Source organism: Triticum aestivum, chromosome 7A (genome assembly GCF_018294505.1).
Source record: "Triticum aestivum cultivar Chinese Spring chromosome 7A, IWGSC CS RefSeq v2.1, whole genome shotgun sequence".
Taxonomy (NCBI): Eukaryota; Viridiplantae; Streptophyta; class Magnoliopsida; order Poales; family Poaceae; genus Triticum; species Triticum aestivum.
In genome coordinates, this window is record NC_057812.1 from 44712092 (window position 1) to 44728673 (window position 16582).

Genomic DNA, 16582 nt, shown 5'->3' on the forward strand with positions numbered 1-16582 from the left:
TCTCTCCTCTTCTTTTGTGTTTTTGTACGTCTGTAAAGTAAAAGGATGCACTTTGAGTGGAGGTTTCACGCCACGCTTTCTACTGCAGAAGATGTCAACCCTGGCTGGCCGGCTCCTTTCCTTCCCCGCCGCTCAAGCTGCTCTCTCATTTCCTGCCTCCCCACTTGGAGATGATCAGGTCCTATTAAGTTCTGGCAGCTAGCCTTGACCTTGTATTTTGAACAGGTGTTCTAGCATTGACTTTGTGCACACATGGTGCCCTGTCATGCATACTCTGAATCACGCAGTTCATCATCCATGATCCATCCATCCATGCATGCATGCATGCACTGGTCGCTCCTTGAGGTTCTCTAGCCTATAAGTCAGGCCCCACATGTCACCGGCTGCTAAGTTTTTTTTTCTTTGTGGGGTGAAGGAGAGTTTTACTCCATAAAATCATGGTTACAATCGTGAGCCAGCTGCTCCTCACAGCACGGCGGACTCGAACTCAACCATACCGCAGTACAACACACTCGGTACGGCTATGATGTGCCAAAAAATGTGCTACCCTGTATTGATCTCTACTAATTTTCAGATAAACAAACCACCTATCAACCAGAAGTGCCTTAATCTTGGCATCTAAATGACCATAGACCGACCTAGATAAAGTGTCATCTGAAATAGTGGCTAGAACACTTGGCTGCTAAGTTGCCTGACTTACGTAGGAGGATTCGCGCCGCTCGTCGTGACACCAATATCGCTCGCCCCTTGTTGTTCTCTGAACAGAATTATACATCTGACTTGATGCATGTCAAGGCGCACTTGGCTTGAAGTGTGGCTCTGCTTTGATATATACTGCAACGATTCGAGCAGCATGTAGAATCTGAACTTACGTACGTGAAGCATCACCAGCCCGCTATAAACTCCTGCACGAACACACACACGTGAGAGCAGTGGCGTAGCCAGTCCAATAAATCAGGGTGATCCATCAATAGAAATATTTAATAAGTTTATTTATTTTCAAAAAAATATTTTTTTTACTACACTATATACAAACTATGGAGAAATTCCAGGGTGGTCCATGGACCATCCTGGCCACCCCCTAGCTACGCCACTGCGTGAGAGGAGAGGAGAGGAGAGGTCCCTGGATGAGATGAGCAGTGGTTATTGGTGCACTGCAGCACCCACCCAGCACCAGATCCGGACCACCATTAGATTCACCACCACTAGTCTACTCGAGTCCACCACCACCGCTGGTTCACGTACGGTACGGTGAAACCACGGCGAGACAGGTGGTGCGGCCGGGCCCAGGCCCGCCCGGCAAGCCCACGGGCGCCGCGGCCCACCCCCGCCCGCCCGGTACGTACGTGACCCTTCTTGCTCCGCCACCTCCGGCCCACCACCACGCGCGGGCGAGGGCACGGCACCAACCATGGCTGCTATCCATCCATCCGCTCGCCTCCCTGCCACCTCGCCCCTATATATACTCCTCCCCCTCCCTCCCCACCGTCCCATCACCCTCCTCCTCCTCCACATCGCCAGCCAGCAGCCACCGAGTCCAACCAACGAACGGAGGAGCGAGCTCCACCCTCGGACGAGTAATGGCGATCAAGAAGGGAGGCGCGGCGGGGCTGAAGCAGATCCTGAAGCGGTGCTCGAGCCTGGGCCGGCGGCAGCAGCAGCAGGGCCACGGGCAGGAGCAGCGGCACTGGGAGGAGGAGGAGGAGGCGGCGCCGTCGGACGTGCCGCGGGGCCACTTCGCGGTGTACGTGGGCGAGTCGCGGCGGCGGTTCGTGGTGCCCATCGCGGTGCTGGACCGGCCCGAGTTCCGCTCCCTGCTCCGCCGCGCCGAGGAGGAGTTCGGCTTCGGCGGCGCCGGGGACCTGCTCGTGCTCCCCTGCGAGGAGCTCGCCTTCCGCTCCCTCTGCTCCGCCTCCTCCCTCCCCTGCGCCGCCGCCCGCTGAGGCCCCGACCTTCCATTTGTTCGGTCCGTCGGTCCGGCCTGGCGCCATTGCCAGGCGGGCCGACGGCCGGCGAGGTGCAGTGCAGTGTGTAAATACGGATCCATGCATCGATTCGACGCGGCGCATGCGCGTATTAGCGCGCGCCCTTGGAGCCACCATTGATTTGATTGCCGTGTGTGGGCTGGAAGAAGACGGAGGAAGACGAAGAGGAGATCTTTGGAGAGAGAGGGAGAGATTTTTAGAGCTAGTGACGGGTTTAATTACCGGCCGGTGTGTGAGTTAATTTGCGTGTACGTTGTTTGTGACGTGTTGGAGTCCTTTAGCCCTCAGCCTTCTCCAACAGTGGAGGAGAGCTTAATGAGGCGAGGCGAACCGTCATTACACCCCCTTTTTCACTCTGTACATGCAAGTTAAGATGTGTTTGGCCGGCTAAGCTAGCTAGCTCTAGCGAACGAGGTAATGTGTGCGTGCATGTTTCTTCTCCTCCCCTGGGTTCGGAAATAAACAATGGTGGTTATTCTCATACTATTGTACTCTACTATCTTATTCTCCTCCTCCTTATTTGCATGAGAAGCCCTGCTCGAATATATGGTACGTGCGTGCAGTACACATGATGCTTCGTGATATTTCTGTGTGAGCTTCTCAGTCCTTGTCAGACTGTATAGCTTCTGTAGTTGTATATATATATATATATATATGTACGTATGATATAATTTGTACCCCTTCATTATATATATGAGATAGGCCACCTCTAGAGGGTTGAGCCGGTTCCTTCAATTTTATTGTTTGACATGGTATCAGCCTAGGTCAACACGCTTCCGCCCAAACCCTCCAACCCGCTGCCGCCGCGGTTTCCTATTGCTTGCGCCGTGCCGCCGCCGTCTCTGTGATTGCGTCGCCGTTGCCATGTCGGGCCCTGCCGCATCAGGCTCCTCCACGGCTAGCTTCTTGCCGGCCTCCCTCGCGGCTCTTCTCTCTCGACCTCTCGACGCCGCCGCGGCTTCCACCTCTCCGGTCGGGACGAGGAGTCTCGGGTCCCTTTTCTCCTCGTCGCCGGGTCATGCGATCGTGTCGTATCCCGCTGGTGCCACAGCGGGCGCCCCTTCGTCCGCCTCCTTCAGCGATGTGCCGATCGCCCCGTCTAGTGGGGGGCAGTCCTTCGCGCTGACGACGTCCTCGTCAGCCCTGATGGCTGGCTTCGCTACCTCAGGCTCGGCCCCCTCGTCGTTTGTTCCCGCGACTACAACACCCCTGGCCGCGACTGTGGCTATAACCGCGGACTCTGCCTCTACGGCGTATACGCCTCCGGCAGTCTACTCTGCGGGCTCTTTGCCGCCGCCGCCGTTTCACTTCGGGAACCTCATCACCATCAAGCTGTCATCAGACAACTACATCTTCTGGCGTGCACAGGTCCTCCCGCTCCTCGGGAGTCATTATCTCCTGGGCTACGTCGACGGTTCTCTCCCCTGTCCCCCTGCGTTGGTGGATAGCGTGCACGGCCCGGTCTACAATCCGGCGCACCGTGTCTGGACAGGGCAGGACCAGGCGAACCTCTCCTCCATCCAGGGGTCGCTCACTCCGGCTGTTGCTGGACTTGTTGTCTTCGCCAAGACGTCTCATGAGGCATGGACCATTCTCGAGCGCTCGTTTGCGGCGCAGTCGCAGGCTCGTGTCTCCACGCTTCATCGCCAGCTTGGTGAGTGTCAAAAGCTGGACTCCACGGCCACTGAGTTCTACAACAAGGTCAAGGGCCTTGCCGACACGTTGGCCTCCATCGGGCAGCCCCTCATCGACTCCGAGTTCAACTCGTTCATTGTCAATGGTCTCGATGAGGAGTATGACGCCCTGGTCGAGATCATCAACGAGCGGGGTAACTCGAACCCCATGATGGCGCATGAGGTCTTTTCCCGTCTCCTTCTCACGGAGCAGCGGGTTGAGTCGCGCCGCTCCAGGGTCAGTGGGGGCTCTCTCTCGGCCAACGCCGCCACCAAGGGTGGCCGCTCGTCTTCATCATCCCGGACCCCTTCGGGGCTACCACCGCTGCCTGCCTCGGCCCCCCTGCTACCGCGACATTACCAGGGGCTGGCGGTAAGCGTGTGTGTCAGCTCTGTGGCATTGAAGGGCACTGGTCCTCTAAGTGTCACAAACGCTTTCAGAAGAGTTTTCTGGGTCTCAGCAATGATGGCAAGGATATGCGCAACTTTGCGCGTCAGGTGGCCATGGCAGATCGGCCGGTGTCCACGAAACAGCAAGGGCACACTCAGTCCTACTCTGTTGATCCCCACTGGTACATGGACTCTGGGTCCACGGAGCATCTGACGAGTGAGATGGGCAAGCTCCATACTCGTGAACCCTACCATGGCTCCGACAAGATCCACACCGCCAATGGAGCAGGTATGCATATATCTCATATTGGTCAAGCATCTCTTCTCACTAGGCATGCAAATAGGAGTCTTCAACTTCGTAATGTGCTTAGAGTTCCCTCTGTGACACGTAATCTTTTTTCTGTTCCTAAACTCACACGTGATAATAATGTGCTTTGTGAATTTCATCCTTTTGATCTTTTTATTAAGGATCGGGGCACGAGGGACATTCTTCTTAGCGGGCGGTTGTGCCAGGGCCTCTATCGTCTGGAGCATCCTGGTGTCGCTCGTGTTTTCAGTGGAGTTCGGGTATCTCCGTCACAGTGGCATGCTCGCCTTGGTCACCCGGCCACACCTATCGTTCGTCATGTTTTGCGTCGTCATGAGCTTCCTAGCATGTCTAGTAATAAAGATGTAGGAGTGTGTGATGCTTGTCAGCAGGGGAAGAGTCATCAACTTCCTTTTTCGGGGTCTAGTCGTGAGGTGAAACATCCTTTAGAACTTGTGTTTTCAGATGTGTGGGGTCCTGCTCAGACTTCTGTCAGTGGTCACAATTATTATATCAGTTTCGTTGATGCTTATAGTCATTTTACCTGGCTTTATCTTATTAAACGCAAATCTGATGTGTTTGACATTGTTGTTCAGTTTCAAAAACATGTTGAACGCCTTCTCAAGCACAAAATTGTTCACGTTCATTCGGACTGGGGGGGGGGGGGTGAATATCGCAACCTCAACTCCTTCTTTCAGTCGCTTGGGATCGCTCACCGTTTAGCATGTCCACATACACATCAACAGAATGGTTCTGTGGAACGTAAGCATCGTCACATTATTGAAATTGGTCTTACTCTTTTGGCCCATGCATCGGTTCCGTTTCGATTCTGGAGTGATGCCCTCATTACTGCATGTTTTCTCATAAATCGTACTCCCACTCGTGTCTTGAACATGAAGACTCCCATTGAGGTTCTCCTTAATGAACAACTTGATTATACCTTTTTTAAGGTTTTTGGGTGTGCTTGCTGGCCACATCTTCGCCCGTATAACAAGCGCAAGCTTGAGTTTCATTTCAAGAAGTGTGTCTTTCTTGGCTATAGCTCTCTTCATAAAGGATACAAATGTCTTCATGTTCCCACAAATCGTGTCTATATATCTCGGGATGTTGTGTTTGATGAGCATGTTTTCCCCTTTGCCAAGCTCCCTGTGTCCACTGCTGAACCACCATCTTTGCATTCATCCTCTGTTGCATCTGACCAATTTGATGATATTGCATACTCTCCTATTTTGTTTTCTAACCATAGTGCAGGCACTGGACGTGGGGCTCGTTTGCAAATTTTGGAGTCGCCATCGTCTCCCTCGCTGGTCTTACCAGCGGCTCACAACGATCAGGGTGTTCCCCTGCATGGCTTCGATCCTCGTGCCCATGCACGTTCGGTCGAGCTGCCGACCGCGCTGTGTGCGTCGGCCCCCCCCCCCGGCCTCTGGGCTGCCTGCGTCGCTGGCTGGGTCGACCGGCTTGGCGCCCCTCGACCCTGAGCCGGCCTCGCCGCTTCGCTCGGCTCCACCGGCCTCGGTGCCCCTGGCCCCTGAGCCGGCCTCGCCGCTTCGCTTGGTCTCTGTGACGCCCGGATAATCAAGCTACAGTAAACCTTTGCTAATGATGCCACGTCACCACGATTACTGTTGCTAAACTCACATTGGTTCGAAACCGATTCAAATTCAAATTCAAAATAAAGTCAAACAGTTAAAGTTTTCAAAAGTCAAAACTAAAATGTTCTAAATGTAACAAATAATTCATAAGTAATGGTGGTGGAGGAACCACATTTTTATAAAATGTCTAAATGCATTCAATTAATTAAAACTGTCGGTAAAACAAATAAATAAATGTGTTGGTATTTTATAAAATACTAAACTATATTATTTGGGGGTTAAACCCTTTTGTGGCAGAGGTATAATTAGTGTTACTATTTAAGATGCAACTTTTATATTTTATAAAACAAAAATAAAAGAAAACTGAAAAGAAATAGAATAAAAAAAAAGAAAGAGAAGAGAACGAAGGAAGACCCATCCCTCCCTGGGCTGTTCGGCCCAACAGGGCTACCAGGCCCCCCTGGCCGGCCCATCCCGCCTTCCTTATCTCCCCACCCCGAAACCCTAACCCCCCTGAACCACCCCCCACTGCCCCACTCGTCCTGCACGATCCCCTCGCCTCTCCCTCTCGTTTCTCTGGCGCCGCCGCGCTCCCCGCGTTGGAGCCCCATCCCGCCGGCGCGCCCGCCCCCGGGTGGATCTGGATCGGGGGCAACCGACGCCCCCGACCCGTTGCGCGCCATCGCCCCACCGCCCTCTTCGTCGGCGGCTCGGACGCCGCCGTGATCCCGTCGCCCCCGACCCGAGACCGCGTCGCCGGAGCCGCCATCGTTGCTCTCCACCTCGACCTCCCCGTCCTAGACCGCCCGCACCGGACCGCTTCTTCCTCAACGCCTCCACCTCCTCGACCGGATCTGGGTCGCGCCTCTGGCGCCCCCGACGTCGTCGCCGCCCATCTCCGCTGTCGCCTCCTCGTCTCCTCCTCGCTGGCGCTGCCCCACCGCCGCCGCCCTGTGCCGGGTCGACCTCGCCGTGGCCTCCTCATCTCCTCCCCACGGGTCGCCCCCGAGCCTCGCCGCCCCGCTTCTCTTCAACGCTGGTGAGGCCCTCGGCCTCTCCCCCCCCGATCTGTGTCGCCGGCGCCGTTCACTGCCCGCGCACGCATGACCTCGCGCTGCTTCGCCCCGCCCACGCACGCGCTCTCGGCCGCGGCCTCCGCGCCGCGACTGGGCAAGTGCCCCGCTCGCTCCCCCCCCTACCGCCTCGGCCTACCACGGCGCTCCGCCCCGTCCCCTGCTCCCCGTGGCCGCGCACTGCGTGCCGTGGCCGCCGTCGCCCGCCGTCCCGCTTCCCCCATGCGGCGCAGCCCGGTTCCACCCCCGATGGCCGTCGTCCACACCGGCCAAACACCACCGTGCCCCGGTGGCCTCGCCTCGCCTCGCCTCCCCGATCGGGCTCGGCCCTGGACGGGTGCGCCCGTAAGCGCACTGCCGGCGCCCGTGTGCCCGTGTCCGCTAAGGCCTAGTGGCCCTATGACAGCGGGGCCCACACCCCAGAACGGTTGAAAAAAAAGAAAAGAAAAAAAAGGGGATTAAAAAAATAATAATAATAGTAAATAAATAATATAATAAATAAAAAAAACAATAAATATAATTAATAAAATTAAACATGATTTAATAAAATTATTAATTAATTAATTAATTAATTAAGTAACTAATTAAGTTAATTAATCCGGTTTAATTAAATTAATTAACTAGTTAAGTTTAATTAAACTATAATTAGATTAACCTAAACCCTAATTAACCTAAATAGAGAATGACAGGTGGGTCCCACTGGACCCACATGTCAGGTTGACCAAGTCAACCCTGCTGACTGCTGACGTCAGCATGACATCATGCTGACGTCATAAATCCATTTTCCGAATTAATTAAATAATTAAATAAATTCCAGAAATTGTTAAAATCTTTTAAAAATCATATCTTTTAATCCGTAACTCGGATTAAAATATTTTCAACATGAAAGTTGCTCAGAACGACGAGACGATTCCGGATACGCAGTCCGTTCATCCGCCACACCCCTCTAACCTATCGAACCCGCAACTTTCCCCCTCCGGCTCCTCTGCCCGAAAACACGAAACACCGGGGATACTTTCCCGGATGTTTTCCCCCCTTCACCGGTATCACCTACTACCGCGTTAGGGCACACCGAACACCGCGTATTGCCTTGTTATATTTTGTGATGCTTTGTTTGCTCTGTATTCATTACTTCTTCCCCCTCTTCTCTCCGGTAGACTACGAGACCGACGCTGATGCCACCGGGTACGACTACGTCACCGACGACCCCTCCTTGTCTGAGCAACCAGGCAAGCCCCCCCCCCTTGATCACCAGATATCGCCTATTCTACTCTATACTGCTTGCATTAGAGTAGTGTAGCATGTTACTGCTTTCGTTAATCCTATCCTGATGCATAGCCTGACATTGTCGCTACATCTGTTGATACCTTACCTGCAATCCTATATGCTTAGTATAGGATGCTAGTTTATCATCATTGGCCCTACATCCTTGTCAGTCTGCCTTGCTATACTATCGGGCCGTGATCACTTGGGAGGTGATCACGGGTATATACTATACATACATACATACTATACAGATGGTGACTAAAGTCGGGTCAGCTCATTGAGTACCCGCAAGTGATTCTGACGAGGGGGCTGAAAGGACAGGTGGCTCCATCCCGGTAGAGGTGGGCCTGGGTTCCCGACGGCCCCCGACTGTTACTTTGTGGCGGAGCGACAGGGCAGGTTGAGACCACCTAGGAGACAGGTGGGCCTGGCCCTGTTCGGCGTTCGCGGATACTTAACACGCTTAACGAGATCTTGGTATTTGATCTGAGTCTGGCTACGAGCCTATACGCACTAACCATCTACGTGGGAGTAGTTATGGGTATCCCGACGTCGTGGTATCAGCCGAAGCACTTCAGACGTCAGCGACGGAGCGGCGCGCGCCGAATTGGACTGGAACGCCACTAGGCTAGGTCTGCTTTCGGCCGCCCTCGCAACATGCAGGTGTGCTATGGGCGATGGGCCCAGACCCCTGTGCGCTTAGGTTTAGACCGGCGTGCTGGCCTCTCTGTTGTGCCTAGGTGGGGCTGCGACGTGTTGATCTTCCGAGGCCGGGCATGACCCAGGAAAGTGTGTCCGGCCAAATGAGATCGAGCGTGTTGGGCTATGTGGTGCACCCCTGCAGGGAAGTTAATCTATTCGAATAGCCGTGATCTTCGGTAACAGGACGACTTGGAGTTGTACCTTGACCTTATGACAACTAGAACCGGATACTTAATAAAACACACCCTTCCAAGTTCCACAGACAACCCGGTGATCGCTTTTCCGCAGGGCGACGAGGAGAGGATCGCCGGGTAGGGTTATGCTATGCGATGCTACTTGGAGATGCTGCTTGGAGATGCTACTTGAAGATGCTACTTGGAGGACTTCAATCTACTCTCTTCTACGTGCTGCGAGACGGAGGCTGCCAGAAGCGTAGTCTTCGACAAGATTAGCTATCCCCCTCTTATTCTGGCATTCTGCAGTTCAGTCCACTGATATGGCCTCCTTACACATATACCCATGCATATGTAGTGTAGTTCCTTGCTTGCGAGTACTTTGGATGAGTACTCACGGTTGCTTTTCTCCCTCTTTTCCCCTTTCCCTTCTACCTGGTTGTCGCAACCAGATGCTGGAGTCCAGGAGCCAGACGCCACCGTCGACGACGACCCCTACTACACCGGAGGTGCCTACTACTACGTGCTGCCCGCTGATGACGACCAGGAGTGACCTAGGAGGATCCCAGGCAGGAGGCCTGCTCCTCTTTCGATCTGTATCCCAGTTTGTGCTAGCCATCTTATGGCACCCTGTTTAACTTATGTCTGTACTCAGATATTGTTGCTTCCGCTGACTCGTCTATGATCGAGCATTTGTATTCGAGCCCTCGAGGCCCCTGGCTTGTATTATGATGCTTGTATGACTTATTTTATTTGTAGAGTTGTGTTGTGATATCTTCCCGTGAGTCCCTGATCTTGATTGTACACATTTGCGTGCATGATTAGTGTACGATTGAATCGGGGGCGTCACAAGTTGGTATCAGAGCCGACTGCCTGTAGGAATCCCCCTTCCACACTCCTTGGCCGAAGTCGAGTCTAGACATTGCAAAAACTTTTACTAACTTGGCTGTGTGCCTTACGGGCCCACGTCGCCATTGGGTGGTATTAGGATCTTTTACTCCTCGATCTTTACTCTGGGATTCTGAACTCTCTTCTATTCGGGTTAAATGAATTTGCCAAAAACAAAACTAACTTTAGGTTCTCGCAAGTACTTTCTCCCGGAGAGCCCCTCACTTCAGATGATCGTCTGCTAATCAGAAGATTCCGAAGTTACTATCTGATGTTCTCTCGAGACTTGTGCCCATCACTTTGGCTATTCCTGACCACTGATAAATCCGTACGGATAACTACTTACACTTGCCATTCATACGATCGTCCCACATTGATCTTGTTATTACAAGATACCCCGAAGTTTTCTCTATTGTTCCGAGAATACTTTGTGCCTACTGCCTAACAGTTCTTCGCCACATGAATAACCCCTTCAAATAAATCCTCGCACTTGTCGAGTATCCGCTCCTCCCCAGTTGTTCAGGTGTTACACAAAAGTCTTCGAAATTACCACCCAATATTCCGAAAATCCTCAGCAACCTATTGCTCTGGAATTTCTTGTTTGCTTTCATTATGATTAATCCCATAAGTATAGAAATTTTATTGACATTCCTTGTCATTATCATTTTGAGTCTGTTGACTCAATATTCTGCGAATACACGCAATCATCATTGATCCTTATAAATTACCTTTCCGGCTGAGCCTCCATTCTTTTAACTGGAATTGGTTCTCGACCGATCCAATTGTCGTTGATTGTACCCTAAGGCTATTCAACTTATCCATCCCTAATCAGAGCATTGCTTCTGATCCCTTGATTTGGAAATCATAATTCCTTTGCATTTGACAATTGAGTTAGTCAGTTGTTTCTATAATCTGCTTCCTCTAGTTGAGTACCGATGCTCACGTCAGATCCCTTGTGGGCCACCAGATCCCTTGTTGGATTTTATCTGACAACACCCTTCATATTCAATAACCTTGTGGGCCTTTTCTCGGATACGTAATGCCTTTGGTAAATTGTATCGTCTGCTTTCTCAACCATGCTTTGCCTTCGAGCTTGAGTTATTTACTTCTAAAGATTCTGGTATATGATTCTAAGATGCCCAGATGGGTTGAACCTATGACTTCCTTAATATGTGTGAGCTCGAAAGTTTTCATGAGTCGTACTCTTCTGGTATTTTGCCAGATAAGATTTCAACGCTATAACTTCATCGAAAGCGAGAAGTGAATGAAAGGGTATGCATTGGAGAAGTGGGAGTCGACCTTGAACTTGTGTTCATGCCCATGGACACGATGTAGATCTTATCATTAAAGCTTCTTTTAAATAAATTATTCCTTTGGTATAAGTTCATCTTATATCTAGGATCTGGCCTTTTGCAACCGTGGTTCCGACCATGATTGTTCTTCTTTGATCTCATTTCTTGGACAAGTTAAAACAATTGTCTTCTATGGATCAATACACCAGTCCCACCTTTACTTTGATCTTGTGACGAGTATTACCCCCCTGGTATCTCGAGATTATCATGGTACTACATAACTTCCTATGAGTTCTTCATCAAGTACTACATACTCACTCATTACCATTTTTCATGGGCTCTGAGTTATTAAACACTCAAAGACACCGATAACTGAACCGAGTCCGCATTACGGTCCAACAACTCTTACTAATATTCTTTACTTACGAGTTTGTACCCGATCATGTCATTCCTAGCCTGATCGGTTATATCATTACCATGCTAAATTTTAACTGTGCTACCTGGTCCTTAATCCCGGAGCACAACTTTTGACAATGAGCTAAGCTTACGTCGATCTTCCTCGTCATATCAGTTCGCCTTGAACAACAATCTTGATTTCAGGTTTGGGTTGTACCTATGGTTCCAATAACCTCTTGCTTCATCATTCTTTTGACTTGATGTGATCGCGGATCGATTACATCTTCGTGGAATCTCTCGACAAATGTGTCATGATCACCATCTACATTCTGATGCTCTTCCAGGATGTCAAGTGAATTAATGATGAGAAATACCATCCTTGCCCTCGATGAATTGTATTATCGTCGACCACCTTATTGCCCTCCCACCAACACAAACTTGTTCATGTTTGGTGTTATACCTTGAGTTCCTTGCTATCCAGCAATTGTTCTTATTTACCTTGGAGTATTACCATCTTTATGTCAAGAATGTTCTGAGATTTGTCCCACCTCTTGAGAATTCTTGAGATAGAAATACTTCTCACTGTCACCATTCTTTCTTGGTCCCCGTGTTAATTCCAACAAGTGAACGGTGTTGTTTGTATTCTTTCCTTCTAGCAATCCTATTGCTTTGAAGTTAATGGTCGGTCGTTCATTCTTAGACTATTGATTATTGAATCATCATTCCGGCATTGGTCGTGCAACCCAGGCCATATTCCCGGTGCACCTCTCATCCAATGTTTAACTGTGTCTGTTCTCCTCGAGCATACACCATGTTCTCATTTGATCCGACAAATGTTATCTCCTTGTTCACGTAATTGTGGAAATCCATCTTTTGGCAATCTCGATGAATTGCCGTTGAGTTCACCAGACACCTCCTTGTCCTCTCCTTGGTTTAATGATGAACTATTGTTTCAGGAACCCCCTCCCATAGTTCATTTCCCGAGAATCTTGCAATGCCATTTCAACGATTTGTGTTGCGCCTTTTCTTCTCAGGTATCCTAAGTCTGAGGTATCATGACACCAATTGGATCTGAATCTCGGTCAGTTATGATGGTTGGGACAACTTTCCAGGAGTTATGTTGTTGGTCCTTTGATGACCCGGTAACATGATGTCATGCCTAGCACCCCCCCCCCAGCTGGAGGACCTATCATTATAGATTCCTTTCAGCAGGGTTATCCATTCATCCATGAGGGAATTGTAATACTGATTCTACAAGTTATTCCAGATGGATCCTTCGTGATTCCAAAGTCTGATCTTCACCTGAAGGCCATGTCAATGCTATCTCGAAGCATGTCTGCGATACTCTGATTTTCAACAAGAACATCCGAAGCCCAATGCTAAATGTTTCTTGCTCAATTATCCGAACACCGTTGTATGGGTAATGTCATGAAATTTCTCTCCCCTTACCTAAAGGGTTTTCTACATTATATCCTGTCATGGATATCAATCTCTACTTGTCCTTGGTAAGGATATACCCTTGAAATATGTGTTTAGACACATTTTCCTTTCCATTGTTCTGTTTAAACCTGATAATCACTTTTCCTTTCCATTGGTTTGTTTGACCTCTCTTGTGATCTATATAATCCAAGTAGTAATGATTCACTGCTTATGTAAACACCTCGGTGCGCAATTCCGTCAGCAAAACCCTGTTACTATTGTTGATGACATTTCGGTAACCACCGATGGACGGGAACCTTGCCTATTGGTCCGCCTCGTTCAACGAGCAGGAAAATGGTTCTCTTCGTCCCTCGCCCTTGGTACCGATGTTGTTGTCGGCATAGCTGACAAGCTATTCACTGACATGCCTCCCTGTCGCGGCTGTGCAAGATGTCACCACCCTTCCTACTTTCAACCCGCATGGTGGGCCCATAACCCACAGGTCCACTGGATCGAAACCTGACTCTTCTTTACAACTCGGATTCTAATGCATCCTTTGCACCTGGCTTTGTATGTGATTCACTAGCTAATTGCTATACCGTTACTCATCCTAGAATCAAACACCATGTTATTCTCGTTGTTCAAACCCCTATTCCAGCTTCTGTCTAGTCATCGAATGATTGCCTACCCGTTTGAAACTTTGGTACCATCGTATATTGCACTCAACGAATTCACGGAAATACAACTCGTGGGGTACCTTGTGTATTTCCCATTGAGTTCACCGTCAGATGCCCAGCTTTGTGGATATGCGTTCTTTCGGAGTTTTTCCCCTTGGTCGTGTTCGTAGGATGATGGAGTTTCTGAAGAAAGAACGTCGACTTCATCATGATGACCTGCAGCAGAGGAATGAAGACATCAACGTAGTGGATCTACCTCTTCGAGAAGAGTAACCAAGACCAAGAAGGATCGTTAGAGTTTCGTAACCTAGTCTTTCCCTTTACTCCCCTCTTAAATCTCGGGACGAGATTTCTTGTAGTGGAGGAGAATTGTGACGCCCGGATAATCAAGCTACAGTAAACCTTTGCTAATGATGCCACGTCACCACGATTACTGTTGCTAAACTCACATTGGTTCGAAACCGATTCAAATTCAAATTCAAAATAAAGTCAAACAGTTAAAGTTTTCAAAAGTCAAAACTAAAATGTTCTAAATGTAACAAATAATTCATAAGTAATGGTGGTGGAGGAACCACATTTTTATAAAATGTCTAAATGCATTCAATTAATTAAAACTGTCGGTAAAACAAATAAATAAATGTGTTGGTATTTTATAAAATACTAAACTATATTATTTGGGGGTTAAACCTTTTGTGGCAGAGGTATAATTAGTGTTACTATTTAAGATGCAACTTTTATATTTTATAAAACAAAAATAAAAGAAAACTGAAAAGAAATAGAATAAAAAAAAGAAAGAGAGGAGAACGAAGGAAGACCCATCCCTCCCTGGGCTGTTCGGCCCAACAGGGCTACCAGGCCCCCCTGGCCGGCCCATCCCGCCTTCCTTATCTCCCCACCCCGAAACCCTAACCCCCCTGAACCACCCCCCACTGCCCCACTCGTCCTGCACGATCCCCTCGCCTCTCCCTCTCGTTTCTCTGGCGCCGCCGCGCTCCCCGCGTTGGAGCCCCATCCCGCCGGCGCGCCCGCCCCCGGGTGGATCTGGATCGGGGGCAACCGACGCCCCCGACCCGTTGCGCGCCATCGCCCCACCGCCCTCTTCGTCGGCGGCTCGGACGCCGCCGTGATCCCGTCGCCCCCGACCCGAGACCGCGTCGCCGGAGCCGCCATCGTTGCTCTCCACCTCGACCTCCCCGTCCTAGACCGCCCGCACCGGACCGCTTCTTCCTCAACGCCTCCACCTCCTCGACCGGATCTGGGTCGCGCCTCTGGCGCCCCCGACGTCGTCGCCGCCCATCTCCGCTGTCGCCTCCTCGTCTCCTCCTCGCTGGCGCTGCCCCACCGCCGCCGCCCTGTGCCGGGTCGACCTCGCCGTGGCCTCCTCATCTCCTCCCCACGGGTCGCCCCCGAGCCTCGCCGCCCCGCTTCTCTTCAACGCTGGTGAGGCCCTCGGCCTCTCCCCCCCCGATCTGTGTCGCCGGCGCCGTTCACTGCCCGCGCACGCATGACCTCGCGCTGCTTCGCCCCGCCCACGCACGCGCTCTCGGCCGCGGCCTCCGCGCCGCGACTGGGCAAGTGCCCCGCTCGCTCCCCCCCCTACCGCCTCGGCCTACCACGGCGCTCCGCCCCGTCCCCTGCTCCCCGTGGCCGCGCACTGCGTGCCGTGGCCGCCGTCGCCCGCCGTCCCGCTTCCCCCATGCGGCGCAGCCCGGTTCCACCCCCGATGGCCGTCGTCCACACCGGCCAAACACCACCGTGCCCCGGTGGCCTCGCCTCGCCTCGCCTCCCCGATCGGGCTCGGCCCTGGACGGGTGCGCCCGTAAGCGCACTGCCGGCGCCCGTGTGCCCGTGTCCGCTAAGGCCTAGTGGCCCTATGACAGCGGGGCCCACACCCCAGAACGGTTGAAAAAAAAGAAAAAAAAAAAGGGGGATTAAAAAAAATAATAATAGTAAATAAATAATATAATAAATAAAAAAAACAATAAATATAATTAATAAAATTAAACATGATTTAATAAAATTATTAATTAATTAATTAATTAATTAAGTAACTAATTAAGTTAATTAATCCGGTTTAATTAAATTAATTAACTAGTTAAGTTTAATTAAACTATAATTAGATTAACCTAAACCCTAATTAACCTAAATAGAGAATGACAGGTGGGTCCCACTGGACCCACATGTCAGGTTGACCAAGTCAACCCTGCTGACTGCTGACGTCAGCATGACATCATGCTGACGTCATAAATCCATTTTCCGAATTAATTAAATAATTAAATAAATTCCAGAAATTGTTAAAATCTTTTAAAAATCATATCTTTTAATCCGTAACTCGGATTAAAATATTTTCAACATGAAAGTTGCTCAGAACGACGAGACGATTCCGGATACGCAGTCCGTTCATCCGCCACACCCCTCTAACCTATCGAACCCGCAACTTTCCCCCTCCGGCTCCTCTGCCCGAAAACACGAAACACCGGGGATACTTTCCCGGATGTTTTCCCCCCTTCACCGGTATCACCTACTACCGCGTTAGGGCACACCGAACACCGCGTATTGCCTTGTTATATTTTGTGATGCTTTGTTTGCTCTGTATTCATTACTTCTTCCCCCTCTTCTCTCCGGTAGACTACGAGACCGACGCTGATGCCACCGGGTACGACTACGTCACCGACGACCCCTCCTTGTCTGAGCAACCAGGCAAGCCCCCCCCCTTGATCACCAGATATCGCCTATTCTACTCTAT

General features: G+C 50.7%; 1 protein-coding gene across 1 annotated transcript; it reads left to right on the forward strand.

The window, feature by feature from the left end:
* Positions 1 to 1482: 1482 nt before the first annotated feature.
* LOC123150103 (auxin-responsive protein SAUR50) lies at positions 1483 to 2466 on the forward strand. The gene has a single exon (XM_044569903.1). It carries the CDS (start codon positions 1581 to 1583, stop codon positions 1941 to 1943), a length of 363 nt encoding a protein of 120 aa, XP_044425838.1. The 5' UTR covers positions 1483 to 1580; the 3' UTR covers positions 1944 to 2466.
* The last annotated feature ends 14116 nt before the right edge of the window (positions 2467 to 16582 follow it).